Below are 23,386 nucleotides of genomic sequence, written 5' to 3' on the forward strand. Positions count from 1 at the left end.
GCTTTGCACGAGTAAACTAAGATTTTATTCTGGAAGAGTCGTTATTCACACTCGGGAGAAAGTAATTCTAACACAGAAATTTTTTGCTGTGCCACATTCAAATACAAAGGAAATAAACTCGGAGAGAAATCGATGGAGGTGTTTGAAAAACTAGAACATAGCACCCAGTATTCCAGCCAAACCATCCCTAAAGAGGCATGACCCGAAACATTCTTCACGCATGGTGTCATTTGTAGTTTATCTAAAGGCATCCAAACAGATCGAGGAGATGCCATCAAAGCTCAACAATCCAAGGGTTGTGCCTTGGGTGTCAAGGAACGTCAAAATAGTGAATTGTTCGTCATACTCCAGAGAGAGTTATTCATGCGTCAAAGAAGGTGGGTTTGCGGTGCCTTTTTTTGGGGATTGTGGGTTGGTGCTTGCCCCAGATTAATTAGCAGTCACAGAAGAATTGCCTTTATAGAGGAGTTAATATCACATATATAATTAATCTCACAATGACTTCTAAAGAAGTTTGATTCGACAATCCCAAAGAGGTCCATGCATGACTGATCTTCTCTTGCCCAATTCACGTACTATATAAGACTTTATCGATAGGGTCTTTCTAAATGTACCCAGCAAATTTCTATGTAGACCCAGCAAATTTATTTATTTATAAATATTTTTAATTAAACCACCTAATTTCCCAAACTGCCCTTATCTTGTACCCAGCAAATAAACAAAGGCCACGTTTGGCAGCGAAGTCTTGAGGAATCCATCGGTGGCGGCCTACTACATGCACCCAATTCAACTATATTGTTATATTGTTAAATTGTCAATCAAATTAATCTAATTTATTTCATGCTACGATCAGATTTCTTGGCAATCGAAGAAGTAGGAGGTGAGAGTTGGTTTGTTCATTACAGAGTTGATGTAGTGTTTGCTGGCCATGTCCATGCATATGAAAGATCAGTATGCTTTCTTTACCCTTATTTTCCAGTCATCTCAATGTACAATCTTTTATGGGGTCAAATAATCTATTCATCTTCATAATGAATGAGATTCATGTTCTTTTGTCCTTTCCATTCTCTGCAGTATAGAATCTCAAATATACACTACAACGTAACAAGTGGTTACCAGTACCCCATACCAGACAAGTCGGCTCCTGTCTACATAACTGTTGGAGATGGAGGGAACCAAGAAGGTCTTGCTGGAAGGTAAGCTAGTTATAGTTCTTTAATTACAGTTCATGTTTGCTCTAATAAGTAAAGATGAGGCAAACTTCACCATGATTACTTACTCACTCTTTATGAAGTTCTCGTATAGCACTCTAATTCTTGTCTAATAAGTACTGTTACATGGTTTCTATAGGTTTAGAGATCCACAACCAGAATATTCTGCATTCCGAGAAGCGAGCTATGGGCATTCGACACTGGAGATTCATAACCGGACGCATGCACTTTACCACTGGAACCGCAATGATGACGGGAAGAAAATGGCAACTGACGCATTTGTATTGCATAACCAGTACTGGTGAGTGTAGTCATGCTTTTTTATTTCTGGTGCAAAAGTAGCATGAAATGCCTGTATTCTGTATCCCTACTACACCCAATTCAACTTGATGATTCGGCAATGCACAGTTTATTTGTTACACAACTTGGGCTATTTATGAAATTTAGGAGCTGATGATTATAATTTACATGACATACTTGAGTTTTGGAAATGCAGGGGTACAAATCACAGAAGGCGAAAACTGAAGAAGCATTATGCTAGGAAATATATTGATCCAGTTGCAGCTTATTGAAAGCTCAATAAGGAATCAGACACGGAGACACCACCAGTAACAATGGCTTGATATAATTTCAACGAGAGGGAGGGCAAAGACTGGGAAATATTAGATTGGATTTTTTAGTGATTTAAAAGAATTTCTTATCGTCGTCTGAACTTCGTATATATTGAATAAATATTATGATCATTAATTTTTTAGCTGGGTACAAGAAAAGGTTAGTATGGGAATTTAGGTGGTTTAATTAGAAATATTTATAAACAAATAAATTTGCTGGGTCTACATAGAAATATGCTGGGTACATTTAGAAAGACCCTTTCGATATTGTACTACCGGTATCACCGGTTTGGTGTAATGGAAGGCATGGGAAGGAAGCAAATCTCGCACCAGTCACTCTTTTTATCTTGTATTTTTTCTCTCTCTCACATCTAAAGTTGTCTCAGAAAAATGGAAGAAGGTGAAGGGTCTATTCTTTTAGTCAACAAAGGAGGAGAGCCGAAATTAAGATATCAATCAAGAAAAATATTAATACTAGGCTAAGTACTGTTTGTTATAACTTATAAGCAAGGATTGAAATATCTGCGATATTTCTGATATATTCCTCGATGTCTCCCTTTTTGGAGGGACCGATATATCATAAGGGGAAAATATCTTATCTTCCACTGTTTCTGCGGAATTTTTACGATATCGTCAAATATCTCCGATATATTAGATATGTGGGATATATCCCCGATAAAATGAAGAAATATCTGTAAAATCTGATGTAAACAACAAAAAATAATAAAAAAATTCAGTAATTCTCTAAATGCAAATTTGTGTGAAGAGAGATCTTCTCAAGGCGAATCTGGGTAAGGAAAAATCCCCTCAAGTTGAATTTGGGTGAGAAGAAACACCCTCAAGGCGATTCTGGGTGAAAAGTAATTCTCTAAATGCAAATATGTGTGAGGAGAGATCTCCTCATAATAAGTTTAGGTTACAAGTATTCCCTTTGAGGGAAATCCGAGTGAGGAGTGGAATCTAGGTGAGGAGAAATTTCCTAAAGACGAATCAGGGCAAGGAGAATTCATGATGAAGCAATTTCAAAAAATAACTCATTCACTTCAATACTATAAAGAGATTAAAAATTCCCTTATAGGAGAATCAGTCAGTAGCTCTAAAAAGATTTATGATTATTATGTTCACCACTACAATTTATACTATATGAGTCATATGTCTTGGTCTGATTATTGTACTTTCGTAAATCAGCGAGTGACTTTTCAACCACTTAGAGTCTCTTGTTGGATGTAGATGAAGTTAACATTCATATGTATTTATATGTAATTCCAATAAATTGGCTTTTTAAAAAAAATATATATTTTCCATTGGGTTTTCGATTCATTTTTTAAAGTTCCGATAGATATGTAGATACATATATTTTAATCATTCGTTATAATTTCTTATGTTGTTCAACATATACAACTACAGTTAAGCTCAAACATCAATGGACGAAATATAAAGACGTCCAAGCTCGTGCGAAAACGAATTGAATACATTGGATCCATACTCAACTCGTTTGCTCGAATAAGAAAAATTATTCACTCTTACTCATCTCACCTTATTCATCTCTGATATCAGTGGGACTTGAATTCGTGACCTTGATAGTGTTAGTTACGATAACTAACTAACAAATCACATCACATCACATCTCATCAGCCACTCGAAATCGAAAATTTTACACTAATGGAATCCCATATAAATTGCATTCTTGGAGAATAAGGTGGTTAGTCACCTAGTCTCATGTAGGGTAGGCCCTAGTGGTTGGAATGAAAAAACAAAAAGAAATCGATGAGCAGGGCAAACCGAAGCCCATACCCGCCCCATGACCCGGCCCAGTTAGCGTGAACCCTGAACCCAGGTATAAAACCCCGAATTCACAACGGATTGTGAGAGAGAGAGAACAAAGGAGAACGGAGGCGATGGCGGATTCAGACCCCAAAAGAGCGAAGGCGGAGGAGGCCGTGCTCCGATATCTAGAGAACAACTCCGATATCTCGGACTCTCATCTGTTCGCAGCCCAAGCCAAACTCAACCACGACGACATCGCCAATGCTATTAAGAGTCTCACTGGTCACAGATACGTTGACTCTCAGGTACTCTTCAACTTCCCTAACCTCCTACTCTCATGCTTCAACTCTGAATGTGAACGAAGAGTTTGATTTTCTTCAACAGAGATTTCAACTTGTTCATGTTCAATTTCTTGTGTGGCTTTAACTTCGCTACTGGATTCACAAACTTGTTAGAATTAGGCACACAGACAATGCACGATGAAATTTGGTTATAGATTAATCCAATTTCCGATTCGTCGTCGGGTTAAATGTTAGCGTTTCTGTTTTACTGAAGTAATTTAACTAATCCTGGATTGTGTAATGGTGTGTTGATTACTTCGTGCTACTTGTCGATTCGCAGGAGATTACAAAGGAGACATGGTTGCTCACCGAGGAAGGGAAGACATATGCTGTTCATGGAACGCCAGAAGTGCGGCTCTTCCTGTCCATACCGCATGAGGGCATCACGAAAGATGAATTGCAGGTAATGCTTCTATGCATTCTTCCCGTGCTTGTGGTTTTTATGTAGTGAGTGATGTGCTGGTATTTGAAGGTGGGATGTTTTAATGCAGAAAAAGTTTGATGCATCGATTTTCAAAATAGCTTGCGCCCAGGCTGCAAAGAATAAATGGGTGGACTTTGGAAAGCAACTAGTGACCAGAAAGGTAACCTCTTACTCAGAAATCTCACTGCACATTAGTATCTTTTACATTCTTTTTTGTACGGCATGTAGAGGCTATGAATTTCATGGAATTAAACCTAATCCAGTGATGTGTTTCAATTTATTAACAGAAGTTGGCCTTCTTTATATAGGATGATGGGTGATACTTTTATGTGTTTGCTTAGAAAGAATGAAGATTTTTTTTATTTTTTGACTTGGAGCTCTTGGAATATATACTTCATCCTCTAATTTCAGGAGTCCCTCATGTTGATTGATGAAGATCCACCCAAAGAACTTGGCATTAGGAAAAACAAACTAAAATCTGATATTTGCAAAATCTAATAACTGTTTCTATTTTGTATTAATTTTTCTCTCTGTTGCTGCTGAGTTTATTGTGTGGTTTCATTGGTATTTTTAATCATTCATTTTTCTTATTTTATGTTGGGTCGGCTTCATTCTCCTTCTATCTGTGTTATTTTATTTTATTTTTTGATGTTAGAGATTCTGGTGTATTTGATTCCACAAATATTGTTCAAATGTTCGGTGGCACTATCTGTTGTCATGTTTTGTTTCATTTTTGTCTTTCTATTACTTCAATTTTTTTTATCATAATATTCTCCTTGTGCTTGCTGTAGATCCAACATGTGGATAATGACAAGGTCCAAACTTTGCTTCTACGGATACAGGACGCAAAGGTACAAGATGTATACAATATTGACAATATCACATATGATGTCATTAATATGTACACGTGTGACTTATGTATATGTTAAGCTCCAAGCTTCAAAAGCCCATTATGATATTATGAGGATTGTCATGATGCCTTATCAAATAGAAAACAGCTGATTGTTATGAAAAATCAAATGGTAGTGTTTGCAGCCTTATTATATATAAATGAGCTGGTAGCATTGTGTTTTATTGTGGATAGTGTTTTTAATACAATTCTATATTTCTATTATCTGATGCACAGTTCTCGTTCTTCACACTGTGTTCCTTTTCTCATTGATTTTTCTTTCTCCCCTCATTAACTCAGGAAATTCAGGACATCAGCCAAGATGACATCAAGGCTCTCACCAAAAGAAAGCTTATTTCTCTACAGTAAGCATCAGATTCTATCCATGTCCTTTGCTTATGTATTTCCCTTGTTATTTTTTTATTTCTCTATTTCAGAGGAATTAATTCTTTGACCTTGGTAGTTAGTTTATGCAAGAAAAATTTCTTCTGCTACCTGCAAATTTGGAATCTATATTGAGAATATAACTAACGTTAAAATTTGTAAATTTGTATGCTTGGATCATAGAGTGAAGAAAGGCTTTTCAGTAAGAAGAGGTCTCAATTATGCTCCTCAGAGAAAGAAAGTTGCTACAGATTTGACTCGAGATATGCTGCAGAGGTATGTACATGCTTACACATGTGGCACTTAATATGGAAATTTAGTTCAGGTTGAGTATTATTGGTGACAACAATTAGAGGATGGGTTCAATGCTAAAGTTCTCTGAAGCATAGTAAGTTATTAATACTTAGAATCACCAACACAGGGTATGTGCTAGAGGATTTAGATATACAATTCTTGGGACATTTGGACATGATACATTGGAGTAAATGACTTTAATAACATGTTATATGCATAATTTCGTAATTGAAATTTTTGATCTTCCAGTTCAGAACAATACAGCTAAGATTGTTTGCGACTACTATTACCCGTAGTTTTATTCTAAACTTTTAAAAACAAATCATTATCTAGAATATATTTACTATCACTGGAAAAATTTACCATCAAATCCTAGTGAATAATGGCTTTGATTTTTCACCTTGCCAGTTCCCAGTTTCGAGCCCTGTCTGTAGAATGGGTTTGGGATTCTTGTTACAAAAGAAACTTGGGGCCAGTACTAAAAGCACTTTGCTTTTGTTGTTATCTCTCTCCTGGTGCATGTGTCTTCTCGTCGATGATAGTATTCTTATAATTTATACAGTTTCTTCGATGTTGATGGTGTCTACAGTATGGACTATATATGTCTGTTATCCTTTTGTGGATTCTGTGATTGTATCCATTGTGCCATTTGACTGTCTGATAGATTTAATGATTGTATCTAATGTAGCGGTGATTGGAAAGATCTGGAGTACAAAGACTTTAACTTGAACGCTAAAGGTGCGCCTACTGAACGTGGTTGTCTTCATCCACTGCTGAAGGCAAGGATATAATTTTTAGTATTTGTTTTTAGATAGATGGTTTGTATCAAGTTGCATAAATCAATATATCTGTCCTCGGAAGAAATTTCATGCATTCAAAGATCACAGAATACAAGCACATAACATAACATTATTATAGAGAAACAGTGTAATAACTAATAAAGTTAGATATGTTAGATTTATAATGACATGCAAATTTGGTGATTCTTGTCCTTTAGTTGACAACCTAATAATTCATCCCACTGTCTCCTGGTGCTGAAGTTGAGCTGTTGCTGTATACAGAAAATTTCTTTCTTAAATGAGAACTATGTTACATAATCTATATTCTATATAAGCACAGTGTTTAAAGCTATTTTTTTTTAATGGCATTGCTGAAGCTGAATCTGCCAATTTTCAGGTACGGAAGCAATTGAAGGACATTTTCCTTTAAATGGGGTAAGACTCAAATCTATGTCCTCATGTTCCCTGTTCATATTGATGACTTTTGGAGAAATCCTGTAGTCTGACATTTTTGCATCATGTTTTCTACTGACTACAGGTTTGGAGAGATGCCCACTAATAACTATGTCGAGAGCAGGTGGGTCTATCTGGTCTTTTAGCCAGCACCTCTTGTTCTATGAAATTTGAATTATTTGCTTATAGCTTTGGAAAGGTGGAGCTCCTTCTGAACATTTGATGGAAATGGTAGAATCTAGAAGTAGTTTTAGAAATTGGAAATAATGAGAGATTGATTCAGGAGCTCTATTATAGGTTTTTGCTTCCAAAGCATGAGACGTTAGATTCCTATGATCAAGAATGCAGCATTAGTCATGATGTGTGACATTAGAAAACAGGGTTATAATATTTCCTTTTCCTTCTAACACAATAGAAAATCTCCCTCGAGGAAAATGCATAACTAAATATTTTCACTTGATGTAACACTTTGAGTTCAATCTTCTTTTTTGATTTTTTCTCTCCTTATATTTGTAAAGAGTTGCTTTTTTCAGGAAACTTCAGCGCTTACAGCACATTGCATACATGATAATTAGTAAGTAATGTTGACTGTGTGAGACACTAATAATTGCTTACTTGATTATGTGTTACTGCAGCTTCTGGAACTTTGATGCTCTTTTCCAGCCGCAACAACACCCTGCTCGTGATTCACATGATACATTCTTCCTGAAAGGTCTTGTTGTCCATTTTGCTTTATCATGAATGCTACTGTATCTAGCTTCCAACTGATAATTATCTGGTACTTTTATAGTTCCTTCAACTACAAAGGACCTTCCTGAAGATTATGTTGAGAGGGTGAAGCGTATACACGAGTCTGGTGGTCATCAGTCCAGGGGGTATGACACTGAAACCAAATCGCAGTAATGTTTTAACCCCATAAGATATTAATTAATTATTTCTCTTATCTCTCTTCTTTCCTTTTTATCCTGCAGTTATGGATATGATTGGAAAAGAGAGGAAGCTGATAAGAATCTTCTGCGGACTCACACAACTGCTGTTTCCTCCAGGATGCTTTACAAGCTAGCACAGGTCTATATTTTTTCACTGTTAATGCTCTTCATATTTATATTTATTGTTCAATTGATTGCTGCTTTTTAATGAAAATTAACCTTTTACATTAGCTTCGTATCTAATCTCTGAAATCTCCTCTTCTTTCCTTGTTCTGACCTCGTGCCATAGCCTTTTTATTCATGTAATGCTGCCTTGGTTTAAATGCCTTTCTGGTGTTGGTAACTAAAGAGCATACTTATTTTGTCTGCTACCTTTATTTCAAGCATTTTTGAAGATGGAGTTTTGTCATCTATGTTGATTAGTTTGATAGTTTGTCAAGTCATTATGCCTCATCAGTATGTGCATTATGCCTTATCAGTATATTTTCAACTGTTAAGGTTTTAGTAGACATTTCTTTATTCTTTTGCCTACACTGCTTCTGATGTTGTTTGTTACTTCATTATGTGAAATTGTTTCTGTCTACACTGCCACTTATCTCAATTCCTCACACATACTCACTCCAATTTGTAAATGTATTCTTTATTAGGATTGTGCACAGAAACCTTTCTCTCCCAAGAAGTACTTTTCTATAGATCGTGTTTTCAGAAATGAAGCAGTAGATCGAACACATCTTGCAGAGTTCCACCAAATAGAAGGTATTATTAGTTTATATCTCATGATGGAGTTAGATATCTATGGACATTCACTAGGTCAATAATTCTCTTCATCTCTGGCTCTGCTATAAAAGCTGAACTAAATTAATTGAAGTGCTCATTCTTGATTTGGCCCTGAGATAATCTAGTTAGCCAAGAAACCTGGTGAAGCTCAGTTTTTCTACTACAAGGCCTCTGTCTCTGAGTTAGTTGCATTAAAAAATGTTAGTTACTTAATTGGGTAGGATCTTCAGTTCGAATATCACTTGGTCCTTGGCGACCAAAGGGTAAAGGATATGCTATAGAGCAATGTTGCATCACTTGGTCCTTAGCACCCTAAAGGGTAAAAGGATACGCTATAGAGCGATGTTGCACTGCTGTTGCTAAGTTATAGATCTCATTTATAAACACTCTTCTGCCTGAATTCTTGTTTTTGGATTTAGGTTTGATATGTGATCGAGGGCTTACTCTGGGCGACTTGATAGGAGTCCTCCAAGACTTCTTCTCACGGCTGGGTAATACACTGTCTGGCATTGTGTTATTCTCTTGGTTTTTTGCTTGTGATGTTGGAATCTGTGTATTATAATTGTGAGCCTCGTCATTTCTAATTCTTTTTTTTATATTTCAGGCATGTCCGATCTGAAATTCAAACCAGCCTATAATCCATATACTGAGCCTAGCATGGAGATTTTCGGGTGAGATATTCATGAATTTCACAATATTTTATATTTTATATTTTTATTTTTTATTTTTTATGTTGAAATGTTATTCCATGTTGGGTATTTGGTACTTTGAAGTTTGATAAGTTTTCATGCTTTCTTACAGTTATCATAAAGGCTTTGGCAAGTATGTAGAAATTGGAAACTCTGGCATGTTCCGGCCTGAAATGTTGCTTCCTATGGGACTCCCAGAAGATGTCAGTGTTATTGCATGGGGCCTCTCCCTGGAAAGGTGAGAATAACTAATAAGTTACTGTTTTTATGAGTACTATTTTATTTATGAGGATAGGCTGGAACAATCCTAACTCCCAACTATGCTTGGCACAATGAATGACACTCTTTATGGAATTTGAACCAGACCAACCATGATTCTCTATGGCATTGACAACATTCGAGATCTTTTTGGGCACAAGGTAACACTTTTTACGTTCTACATTGAACATTGTTTGTTGACTTGCCATTCATGTTGATTTGTGTGGTTTTTAAATTGCAGGTCGATCTAGGTCTCATCAAGAAAAACCCCATCTGTCGGATTGGATTAGAATCTGATTAAGAAAAGATCGATAAGTAGCCATAGCACACTGGAATTTCCATAACCATTTGAAATTTGTGTTATTGTATTATTCTCAACATACTGAATTATCCATTTAACCTGATTGAGTAATTGAGAAAGAAAAGAGCTAGATAGGGTTTGTGGTTAGGTAATGTACAAGTGATGTTATATCTGTAAGGATTTTACTCACTCTTTTCAAAAGTATTGTGAAATCGATGATGCTTGTGATCCCCTATTGGAATTAATTACTGCACTTTTTTTTTTTATCCATAATTATTGCACATTCCCTTTTCTTTCTTTCTTTATTTTTTTATTTTTTATTTTTCTAATCTTTTTTTTTTTTTTTGAGTGGAAATGTTAATGGCCCACCGCTCAAGAGATACAACACACTGTAATATATTTTTTGTTTTTTGAGATAATTTTTGTTTTTGAGTAAAATAGGTCATCCCTTTATTGAATTATAGAAAGACTACATTGCATTAGAGTCAGCTGCAACAGCAGCAGCCATAAGAAAGCCAGGTGTAGAAAAAGAAGAAACTGTCCTGCTGTAAAGTCTTGGCATGATCTGCCACCAAGTGAGCCACCGAATTGCCACCTCTCTTAGTATGAGCCATCCTCATATTTGGAGATGAAGCTATCATGTCCACAATATCGTCATAAATTCTGCCTCCAATGTAGACAGATTCGCTGCAACCGGCCTTGAAACTTGTCGCTGCACAAGTGAGGAGTCGGTCTCCAATATGACAGGAGATGTTGTGCTCCAACACAAAATGCACAAGCATGTGACAGGCTAAAGCTTCTGCATGTTCAGCTGAGAGCAGGTTTTGCAGCGGCCCAGCACCACCAGCGACCAGCGTGCCCCAAGCATCACGAACAACAAAACCCCAGCCTCCCATCTTCAAATCAGAACGGAAAGATCCATCCATGTTGAATTTGAGAACACCAACAGGAGGATATTGAGATGGATACATCTTAGTTCCATGACCAGGCACCACAGCTTTAGCATTGTGACAAACGGTATTCAGCCAAACCAGTACTTGCACGCAAGGCTACATCATCTGCATGAAGTCTTTTCTGCTCCCAAACTCTCTGATTCCTCTCTTTCCAGAGATTCCAAAGCAGATATAAAAATTCCTCAAACGCCGGCCTAGGAAGCTGCTTAGCACAGAAGCTAATCCACCCCACCACATCTAATCCATCAGTTTGCACATCAAAGCAAACTTGACTCACCTGCCTGTGAGTATGTAACACATGTTGAGCAAAAGGACAACTACGACATAGGTGAAAGGTTGATTCAATCTCACCATCAGATAACACGCAAGTTTGGGATTCCAAAATCACATGTTTAGAAGTTAATCTTTCCATCGAGGGCAGTATGTCATGGCATACCCTCCATATATGTAGCTTTGCAGAATTTGGAATTCTGCTCTTCCAAATCTTATTCCAAAACTCACCATTAACTACTAAAGTACAAGGCCTTCGAGATGTAGAGTGAACAAAGGCATGCCTATAGGCCGTCTTCACAGAAAAATCTCCATTGCGTTCCAATCTTCAAACACACTTATCATCAACAGCCCTAGAGCTCAAAGGAATGCACAGAACGGCTTCTGCTTCCTCAACAGAGAATAAAGTTCGAATCAAAGATTCATTCCAACTGAAAAAATTAGATAAAAGCTCACAGACCTTAAGAGAAAGGTTCCCACTAGCAGTATGCATGGCCGGCTTATACTCCAGAACACCTGGGATCCATGGATCACACCACACTCTCACATGCTCCCCATTACCAATCTGCCAATAATATCCTTGTGAAATTAAATCCCTAGCTGAAAGAATGTTTCTCCAAGAATAAGAGGGGGAACCATGCAACTCAGCCGTCCAAAAAGTGTCTGTTGGAAAATATTTGGCAGTATACAACCGAGCAATCAGGGATGAAGGATTTTTAATGATTCTCCAGGCGGCCAGGCCTGTTTTGCAAGCATCACTAAATTGAATTCAGCTAAACTTCTGAAACCCAAATCACCCTCCTCCTTAGTATTACATAAGGTGTCCCATGATTTCCAATGAATTTTTTGTATGTCCAGAGTACTACCCCACCAAAATCTTGCGCACATGTGGTCCAAGTCTTCACAGAAACCCTTAGTAAGCTGAAAAATGCTCATGACATAAGTAGGTAAAGCCTGTGCCACTACTCTAATAAGAATATCTTTACCGGCACCACTCAAAAGTTTACCTTGCCAATTCTCCAATTTTTTTGCCAAATTATCCTTGATGTATTGAAAAGTTGCTGTTCTTTTCCTACCTACATAAGTAAATAGGCCTAAATATTTTTCATGGGAATCAACAACCTCCACGCCCAATAAACACTTCCTCCTGCATAATAACTAGAACATTTTTACTAAAAACAACTGAGCTCTTATTAAAATTCACCAACTGACCTGATGCTCTTCCATAAGTTTCTAGCACGTCTTGAATTTGATAGCAGTCCTCCAAATCAGCATTAGCATATAACATGCTATCGTCTGCAAACAATAAATGATTAACTATAGGGGCTTCACTATAAATCTCAATGCCAGAAAGTAACCCTTCCCTCTACTTCTGTTGTAATAGAGCTGAGAAGCCTTCAGCTCCAATCAAGAACAAATAGGGAGATAAAGGATCCCCATGTCTCAGACCTCGTGAAGGAATCACAAAGCCTCTAGGCTCTAGGTTTACCACGCACCAAAAAAGAATATCGGATTGTAGTCACACACTACATTACCAAATCAATCCAAGCCTGAGCAAAGCAAAAATGATTGATCGCCCTCCTAAGGAACTCCCACTCCATACGATCGTAAGCTTTACTGAGGTCTAATTTTAAAGCCATGAATCTCTCATAACCATCTCGTTTATTGTGAACAAAATGAGCCATTTCATTAGCTACAAGAATGTTATCCGTAATTAACCTATACCCAGAATGCAAGCACTCGGAATGGTGATATCAAAGCAGGCAGCAGAAGCTTCAATCTGTTAGCAATAGCTTTTGAGCACAATTTATAAATCATGTTGCATAAAGCTATGGGTCTAAGATCAGACATATGCTCCTGATTACTCACTTTAGGGATTAGACAAATATGTGTAAAATTTATCTGTTTGAGAATTTGACCAGTATGAAGAAAACTTTGAATTGCTTCAGTAACTTCTTCACCAATAGATTCCCAATAGTGTTGAAAGAATAGTGGAGGCATGCCATCCGAACCTAGAGACTTCGTCGGATACATTTGAAATAAGGCACACTTTATCTCTTCACTAGAATATGGTGAGCAAAGCTTTGTTTTCATCTCTTGGGTCACACAAGGTTGAATGGCGGCAATAGTAGTTTTCACAGCTTCAAGATCAAGTTCAAAAGCCATAAACATTTTAGAAAAGTAGGAAGACACCACTTCAGCCATGCCTTCATCATCCTCACGCCAATTTCCTTCGTCATCATACAAACCCTGAATCAAATTCTTCCTTTTTCTATTTGCTTCCTTCATGTGAAAATAGCCCGTATTCCTATCGCTTTCTCTTAGCCATGTTACCTTTGATCGTTGCCTCCAAAAAGCTTCCTCTTTGGATAGAAGAGTCTGTAGACGACACATCAAATCCTTCTTTTCATCCTGTATGGTATCATAAACAGCAACATCCATTAATTCCTGCAACCTAGCATGCTTTGTTGCCTCGCTCGAAAGGCATTTTTTTGCCATTTATCAAGTGCCATTCTTGTGTACATAATCTTCTTTGTAACCCTAAGTAAGGGTACCCCAGTAACATCAGTACCCCAAGCTTCCTTCACCAAGGAATCTCACTCAGGATGTTGAAGCCAGAATGCTTCAAATTTAAATCTATGAAACCAAGGTTGTTTGGGTATGGGGACCTTGCTTGCACGTAACAAAATAGGAATGTGATCTGAATCACTAGGTGGTAGATGCACCAGCTTCGCATAACGAAAAATATTGAACCAAGATGGAGTGCATACTGCTCTATCAAGCCATAGTTTGGTATTAGCATTCCACCATGTTGATCGGGCTCCCTGAAACCCTAAATCCAGCAGATCTCCATAGCCAAGAGCTTCCAGAAATCCCCTCATTTGACTCTCTGCCATGGCCAGGCCATCAATTTTCTCCCCATTATTCAGTATTTCATTAAAGTCCCCGATCACTATCCAAGAAATAGAATCAAGGTCAGCAGATCCCTTAGAAGCTGCCATGATTTATCTCTGTTTTTTGAGATAATAAAATTGCATAACATTAAGCAATTGAGATAGTTACAACATATTTAAGTACATTGAAATAACCATTGAGATAGTTTACAATAGATTTATGGCTTGATTACTAATGAAATCAATTCCTATTTTTTCAAAAAAAGAAAAAAAAAAAAAAAAGATTTAACTACATTGAAATAACCATTGTGGTTTATCCTCTCTCCAAGTTTGAAATGCAGAAAATAAAAACACGATCCTAACCAAAATGTACGCTATTTGAATACACTTATATGGGTGTACGTACATATGTACATATAACTATGTAGTGGAATTTACTTTTTGATTGTGCAAGCGGCTTTGAAACTTCCAAAAAGCTTTTGATCAAGAGAATGATGGTCATTATCTTGAATATTTTCGAGGTGACAAGAATGACAAGCCAAGAGAATGGCTCTTGGTCACCTAGTGATGGTGATTGGGAGCATGCAGATGAGTTTGCTAATTTTTTGAGATCATTTTATGAAATCACAATGAACGTGTACGTGTTGTTCTAATACTCCTACCGTTCATATCATGTTTGGTGATTTACTTGCATGAAATTGTTAACCCACTTTTGTCCTCAATTACATCACCCATGCAAGAAAAATATGATAAGTATTGGGGTAGCATTGATCGTGTGAATCAATATTTCTTTATAGCTTGATCCAAGCCATAAGCTTAATGAGTTTGATGAAATGGTGCAAGCTAACTCAAAATGTGTGAATGATCTTTTGTATAACCTTTAGAACGTTTATGAGGAAGAGAACTTTGGCTACTTAACAAAGTGAGAAAAGTGATGTTAGTAGTTAATCGAATATCACATATGGGAGACTCTTCTTCAAGTAAGGGTTCTACGGAGTTAGAAAGGAGGTTCAAGGAGAAGGAGCAAAGAAGAAAAACAAGAAGAGTCGAGATTATAAACAATGATGTAGATAGATATCTAGTGAATGTTATCGAAGGAGAAGATGATGAAAAATACTCATTGAATTGTTGGAGAGTGAATGAAGTTTCCAATTTTTTTATATTGGAATACATTCTAAGGGATATATTCTAGCAATTTTAATACCAACTATTGCTTTGGAATCTTCCTTCAACTATAACTTCATAGCTCTCTAAGTCTTAAAATGGTAGAAGCTTCTACCTTGATATGTACACAAAATTGGCTAAAGAGTGAAAATGTTGCATTACATCATGTGCCAAACATTGAGGAGATGAAATTATATTTAGAAGAGGAGAAAGGTTATTGTTTTGTTTTTCTTATAATATTTGATTTGATTGATAAAGTTTTATTTTTTATTTTTGTGTTATATATGTTTTCTTTTTCTAATGTTATTTTTTAAAATATTTTTATGTGCATGTAGAAACGCTTAAGATGTCATGTCCAGCTTTAGTGAAGAATGCTATGTTGCCCCTGAAGTGTAAGTCATTCATCTGAGTTTGAGATGAACAAGAATGTTGAAGATGTGAAGATTGAAGTTTAGTAGTTTGTTAGTTGTGGAATTATTCATGAAATTTTTTATTAGATATTTTGTGATGTTTATACTTTTCAAGGACTTAATCAATTCTAGTCTGCGATGTTGAAACTTTTGATAGACTGTTTAAACTCTATATTTTTTTATTTTGTGATGAACTAATGTAGAAACATTTTCAAGGCGGTTTTTGGACTTTGAATTTTTGATATATATTTTTTTTTTGTTACAATTTATAAATGTTAGTTATCATGTTGTAAATCATTGTTGTAGGCTTGTAGAAACTCTTAAGAGATTTACTTTCATGAACAAAAACTTATTTAAAAAGACCGAGGTAATATGTAAATTCTTTATTTAGTTATAAAAAAAATGTGTGTGTGTGTGTATATGTATGTATATGTATATATAAACTGAAGTATATACCCCAAAATATGAAACGATGGTTCTTTGATGAAGTGATGATTTACATCGGAGATTTGGATGAAACAAAGATGGAAGGAGATCGAGTCGAAGCCGAACGAGTCCAAGCAGATCAAGTGGAAGAGGATCAAGTCGAGGTTGCATCCCAATCAAGCAAACTCTGCAAGAGTTTATTGAACTAGGACCCCTAACTGTTAGCCGCCCTGGTTATCGTGAAGACTGCCTCATCACTATGGATAGACTTCTCACCCACTTAGTCACTACTCATAAGAAGAAGCTTTATTATGTTTGCAAACGACTGTAAACGTGTATCACCAAAACTGGAGGACAGATCAAGGTTCACTATAAAGAAACATCACAAAACTTGTTCCTATTGTGAGAAGGAGAGGTGCACCTCTCCCATAACTCCAAATGCATAGGTGCACTACTGTCCTAACCCCTAGTAAGGTTGTTGGAAGAGCATAGATGTACATCATGAGGTTGCCACTGTGGAAGAGATGAAGTTATGATGACTTTCAGCTTAATTGTATAAGATAGAGAGATGAAAACAAAAGAAAACCATGTTATGTTAGAATGAGATATTTGGTATGGATCTATGCTACTTTTAGCATAATTGTATAGGATCAGATTTATGGTCTTAATATATATATTATATATATATATATATATATATATATATATATATATATATATATAATGAATTTTAGTTTAAAAAAAAAAATATTTGTTCAGTTTAGTTCGGTTTTGAAATTTTAAATGTAGAAAACTGAACTAAAGTTCAAGTTCGGTTCAGTTCTCGGTTTTGGCTCTAAATCAAACCATTTAAAACCGAACCCACCTTATGATAAGAAACACTAAGACTAGGCAAGTTCCTGACCCTGTCTCCCAACCTCTGTCTTGTCTTTTAAAACCTTTCTTCAATTGTCCCTCGGAGACAAGAGCGATAAGTACCATGCATGATTGCCCCATCCTTTCCTCGAAGCAAGAAGAACATATTTTTTCTGTCTGTTGAGACAATAATTGATCTCGTCGAGGAAAACATATATGAAATTCTATTTAGAAAAAAAAAAAACATACATATAAGAAAATCAAGAACTACAATTATGTTATAAATGGAACACATTTTTTTTTTTAATTTTTAATTTTTTTTGAAATAGGGCCAGTACGGCTGCCCTCAAGTCTTGACCATTAATGAAACCTCAGAATACATGGGGGGGGGGGGGGGGACATGATACCTTAACCCCAAATTACAATAAGCATAAAGAGAACATCCCGAGATAATAACAGGAGTCTCTACTAGAAATATGTATTTTAACATGCACCAATTAGCGAAGAGTGCACTTCTGGCTACTCTATTCGCTTTACAAAGGTGGTGACATATCAGAAAGATATTGTTCACGCGGAGCCATAATTTACTAATATTATCAGCTTTCCCACTATGTTGCCACATGAAAACAAATCCGGTGACACTTAGTTTCATGCTGCCACTGGGAGGTTGCGACCATTTGACGAAGCAAGGAACTCGCCGCCTAGCCAAAGCAGACAAGGCACACAAGGTGCGCAGTCCGGGACAGAACCCACGTCGCCCTACCACAAAACGGTAGTGACTTATTACCGGCATAAAGCCACTAACACTTAACAAGTAAAAATTATAATAGAATAAAACCAGAAAATAAACTATAGCCCAGTAAGGGCCTAAGGTCTTGGTCCAAGCCCATAAGTTCAACAATGAAGCAAGAAGACATCTCCAGCCCACAAACAAGGCCCAATCCAAAACCAACACCACACCACCGTCGTTCTCATCGCGCCACTCCAGTCGGACCACCACCACCATCGGACCATTCCCATAGCCACCCTACCACTGTCGCACCACCATCAAAGGCAGACGCCATTTGGCACAACCACCCTCCCCCAGCCCAGATCCAGCAAAAACAGAAGCAATGCACTTATTTCTGCCATACCTCATCCAACCATCACCATCGTCAGTCCTTGATGAAGTGCCACTAGTCAGCCTGACAGACTCGGGGACAGACCGATCAAGCAAACCTAGATACGGTATGAAACCAAATCGATCCAGCCTAAAAGCAATCTGATCCGCCAATCCAGCCATCCAAACACACCCCACCCCTTACCAGTCACTGAGAATACTCCTTCCATGACCAACGCTGAGATCTTTGTACCTGGAACCGTTGCCCATCACCAACTCGCTGATAACGGCTTCAAAAATTGGCCCGTCCGACGACCACGTCACGAGGACGAGCCGTCAGATGGAGAGAGAGATCGAGGCAAGAGTTTTGGTCGATAGCGCGTGCAGCGCGTTCCTTCTTTCTTGACTGTGGTGTTCTTTAGTCTACTCCTTAATTTAGTTGAAGTTATAAATGAAATACTTTTATAATGAGTGTGTCTTTACACACACTCAAGTTAGTAACAAAGTAAGGAAAAATTCAAGGATGGAATTAATTGTTTTTTGAGTAAAAGAGGTCATTTCATTATGTAATTTAGCAAGCAGTACATAAACGATCCTCTCCTATGGGGTCGACAGAAAGAACCATTTTGTAGAAACTACTACAAAGACACCCCTAACAAAAATAGCAAACAAAATAGTAATCTCTTGGCACACACACCTTTTAGGATTAAGCCCAGAACAAATAAAAGCAAAGCCCCGAAAAAGATTTAAAAACCCTAATGGGGACAACGAGATCTCTCTTTTCTTTGCGATCTCTCTCGCTCAATGCAAGAAAAAATAGGCTCATCATTCTTTCGTGAAAAAGGATGAGAACCTAAAACAAAATCTAAAAATAAAATCTTGCAAATCCTGTGAGCCCAAAACAACCAAGCCCACAGATTCTAATAGACACAGTTTGGATAAACCCTAACGCCTCAACCAAAACCAAGGCCAAGAAGCCCACCCAATGTAAACCCTACTAGAGAGGGCTCTCTCATCCACAACATCACAATCGCCACTAGCGCCACCTGTAGTAGCCTCAGCACCCAAGTCGAGCGTACTAGATCTGCCATGCACAAGGAGCCAAGCACAACCCAGCCAAAAAGCACCTCTGCCGCAAGCAGAAGGGTGTAAACCCAGCTTCCCACCGCCGCAATGCTCTTGTCAACCATCACCCTAGAGCTTAAACTCGAGAATCAGATCGGGATCAGCATCACCATCACATTCAATACAGATAGATCCCAAGCCTCCAAATCCAGCCAAGACAGCAGCGACCTGCAGAGGAAAATCACCATCATCCGACCAACACCCAAGTGTCATAGCATCTGTAGCAATCTTTTACCCCAATCCCGATTTCGAGTCTTGAAATCAGGTCCTGCCATAAACCAAACGATCCTCAACGGATTGAAATGCAGAGCAAAACACCGCCCTTCCCTCACCAAAATGAGACAAAAAGAAGAAGAAGAAGAAGAGGAGGAGGAGGAAGAAGAAGAAAGCCTTTGCCGCCACTGCCCATAGTCCGATCAAGAGAGCGGAGGGAACACCACTCCACCCTCATGGTCACAGGTTCACCGCTACCGGCCGTTTGGAACAAGAATTTGTCAAAGACGGCTGCTGAAGAAGAAGAAAAAGAAGAAGAAGAAGAAGAGGAAGAAGAAGAAGAAGAAGAAGAAGAAGAAGAAGAAGAAGAAGAAGAAGAAGCAGAAGAAGGAGGAGGAGGAGGAGGAGGAGGTGGAAGAAGAAGAAGAAGAAGAAGAAGAAGAAGAAGAGGAAAGCCTTTGCTGCCGCTGCCCATAGTTCGATCAAGAGAGCGGAGGGAACACCACTCCACCCTCATGGTCACAAGTTCACCGCTACCGGCCGTTTGGAACAAGAATTTACTTTTAGCCTTTTAGTGTAGGCATTTGGAATAAGTGAGCATGTAGTTCTTCAATGGATCTTACTGGCTAGGGTTTTTGTACCGATTAGGCCGAAAAGACATAGCACTATTGGTAAAGTAATATGGGCTTCACATTCAAAACCAATTGTCAATTAATAGAGTGGTCCAAATCCTTATAATTAAACCCATATTTAAGGTCCTCATATTTGTCAAAGACGGCTGCTGAAGAAGAAGAAGAACCCTCATGGTCACAGGTTCACAGCTACCAGCCGTTTGGAAGAAGAAGAAGAAGAAGAAGGAGGAGGAGGAGAAGGAGGAGGAAGAAGAAGAAGAAGAAGAAGAAGAAAGCCTTTGCCGCCGCTGCCCATAGTTCGATCAAGAGAGCGGAGGGAACACCACTCCACCCTCATGGTCACAAGTTCACCGCTACCGGCCGTTTGGAACAAGAATTTGTCAAAGACGGCTGCCGAAGAAGAAGAAGAAGAAGAAGAAGAAGAAGAAGAAGAAGAAGAAGAAGAAGAAAGCCTTTGCCGCCGCTGCCCATAGTCCGATCAAGAGAGCGGAGGGAACACCACTCCACCCTCATGGTCACAGGTTCACCGCTACCGGCTGTTTGGAAGAAGAAGAAGAAGAAGAATTAGGAAAACACGGTGGAGAAAGCCTTTGCCGCCGCTGCCCATAGTCCGATCAAGAGAGCGGAGAGAACACCACTCCACCCTCATGGTCACAGGTTCACCGCTACCGGCCATTTGGAACAAGAATTTGTCAAAGACGGCTGCCATCGGGCAAACCTAGCAGAGCTAGGTCAGAGAAAACTTATAATCAATTATATGATGGATTGAATTAATTATGATAAAGTTAAAAGAAACTGATTTTTAGCTTAAAATTTCAAATTCAAATAAATGCTATGATTAACGAAGATATTTAGTTTAACTCTTTATATATTAGAAGGGTAAATTAGACATAAAAAAAAAGAAAAAAAATATTAATTATAGACCTACACTATATATGGAAGGTTTTTACTTATATGGATTGAGTGTTTTTTTTTTTTTTTTTTTTTTCTTTCATAGGAATGAATATACATTCATACGACTTCATAGAGTCACTGGCAAAAAATTACAATCACTAGAGCCTAAGCTCCTAAAGCAATAATAGTTGTTGAGAGTATGAATTCTACATGTAAAAATGTGGACCTTGCATATCGATTTATAAGGATTTGGACCACTTAATTCAATATTAGTTAGTTTTGGATGTGAAACTCATATTACTTTATCATGATATGATTGGTATTAGAGCGAGTTATCTCATGTGTGCATGCCTCACGGCCACACAAGCTCAATGTCACCGAATATATCACATGTGTGAGGGCATGTTGAGAATATGAATCCCACATAGGAAAATGATCGAGGACCTTAAATATGGGTTTAATTATAAGGATTTGGGCCACTCTATTAATTGACAATTGGTTTTGAATGTGAAGCTCATATTACTTTACCAATAGTGCTATGTCTTTTTGGCCTAATCGGTACAAAAACCCTAGCCAGTAAGATCCATTGAAGAACTACATGCTCACTTATTCCAAATGCCTACACTAAAAGGCTAAAAGTAAAAAAGCTATAAAAAGAAAATTGACCTAACTAATGTCATATTACTCAAACAATCAAACTAGTAAATCCGCCTAAAACCGCAATTAGTGTACATCAATACTAAATTACTAACTAATAGAATGAGCTTGCTACGAACATACCTCCGTGGGCCAAGGGTAACCCAGGCCTACCCCAATCCCAAAAGCAAGAGAGAGAGAATTAGGATTTTTCCTAATACAAGCTTTAGTTTTTAAGTCTATATCTAATTTTCATTTCCTCTAAGGTGTATTACATATTAGGGTAGTTCTATCCAAACCTCATTCATTTTATCTACAATTTTTAATCCAATTTTACCCCTATAGATAATAAAAAATAAATAATAAAACATCTCCCATTACTCCCCTTCCCCCCGGGCGGGGAAATAACTACGCCACAAAATCACTATTTGATCTAAGCTTAACAAGAAAAGAAGGAAGAAATTCGTTTTGATCAAAACTTGAAAACAAAAAAGAAAAAGAAAACACCCATCTGATCTAGGATCTTGGGATTTTGAGACCTCTAGGTTAATTAATCGTGCATTTCTTGTTAGATTATGTAAATTATATTAGAATGATATTTGAAATCTTTGAATTTGAATTCTTATGCAATTTCATTGTCAATATTTGACACTAGAAAAGAAAAACACCCGTCAAGGCTTAAATTTTCACTGACTTTTCTATTAAACTAAAAAAGGATTGACGAAAATCCATTAAACACAATTGGGCTTTCAAGAATTCTACTATTCTCAAGACTCCATTTTTAATTGATCCAATGAAAAATCCAACTTCAACCGTAACAAGAAATGTCAAATGGTTTCAAGAACACAAAAATGGGATTTCAAATTGCAAATTGTGATAGTGATTGTCGAAAAGAGAATATAGATTTTTAATTGGAAAGTTGGTTTGCTAATGTTATTATCTGTTTTAGTCACACAAAAGAAATGTAAACCTATACCCAATTACCCATATCCATGCCTACACATCCGAGTAACCCAACCAGTGCAGTCCATTTGCTGAAAGCTCTACTAGCCTTTCTGCACGCTTATAAGAGCAAGTTCACCCGTTGGGTCACCAGGTCACCAGGGCAGGAAACTATTCACTGCCACTGGATCTTTGCTTCCACCCGTTGGGTCAGGGTCACCAGTCAGTTACTGTTCATCAAATATTTTATTAATTTTTTTTTGTAAAATGAGAAATGTATGATGTAAATAAATAGTATTGATAAACAATTTGAAAATGCAATCAAATAAAATTTTATTGGTAGACAAATTATATGTCCGCCGACACACTTTTTTTTTTTTTTTTTTAACTCCACCGACACTTTTATCACATATACACCACCGACAAAGTTTTTGAAAAGTGTGAAAATATTTAAAACTCCACCGACACTTTTATCATGTACACCACCGACAAAGTTTTTGAAAAGTGTGAAATTTTTTTGCTTTTCCAACGACAATTTTGTCCACCGACACCACCGACAAGTTTTTTGAAAAGTGTGAAAATATTTAAAAATCCACCGACAATTTTATCACATGCACACAACCGACAAAAATTTTGAAATGAGTGAGAGATAAGCCACCGACACTTTTATGTGTGAAAAAATTCAATAAATAGACATGATGTTTTCACTACATACACACACCATCCGAGCTTAACAAACCTTCACCCTTTTCATATCTCTAGCATT

The 23,386-nt window shown here is 37.4% G+C and overlaps 2 protein-coding genes across 2 annotated transcripts; both read left to right on the plus strand.

Moving 5' to 3' along the window:
- Positions 1-220: 220 nt before the first annotated feature.
- On the plus strand, positions 221-1,806 carry LOC133737308 (bifunctional purple acid phosphatase 26-like). Its single transcript, XM_062164897.1, has 5 exons — positions 221-377; positions 854-951; positions 1,075-1,196; positions 1,351-1,512; positions 1,708-1,806. Exons 1-5 carry the CDS (start codon positions 221-223, stop codon positions 1,781-1,783), a joined length of 615 nt encoding a protein of 204 aa, XP_062020881.1. The 3' UTR covers positions 1,784-1,806.
- A 1,867-nt stretch (positions 1,807-3,673) lies between these two features.
- LOC133739682 (phenylalanine--tRNA ligase alpha subunit, cytoplasmic) lies at positions 3,674-10,352 on the plus strand. Its single transcript, XM_062167462.1, is given in 18 exon segments — positions 3,674-3,894; positions 4,211-4,333; positions 4,422-4,514; positions 5,146-5,205; positions 5,553-5,608; positions 5,811-5,903; positions 6,610-6,700; positions 7,098-7,135; positions 7,239-7,277; positions 7,789-7,865; positions 7,944-8,028; positions 8,125-8,221; positions 8,730-8,838; positions 9,279-9,350; positions 9,464-9,530; positions 9,661-9,786; positions 9,913-9,967; positions 10,048-10,352. Coding segments are annotated over 18 exon segments (1,515 nt in total). The 5' UTR covers positions 3,674-3,720; the 3' UTR covers positions 10,108-10,352.
- Positions 10,353-23,386: the final 13,034 nt, after the last annotated feature.

The sequence above is a fragment of the Rosa rugosa genome, chromosome 3 (assembly GCF_958449725.1).
Source record: "Rosa rugosa chromosome 3, drRosRugo1.1, whole genome shotgun sequence".
NCBI lineage: Eukaryota > Viridiplantae > Streptophyta > Magnoliopsida > Rosales > Rosaceae > Rosa > Rosa rugosa.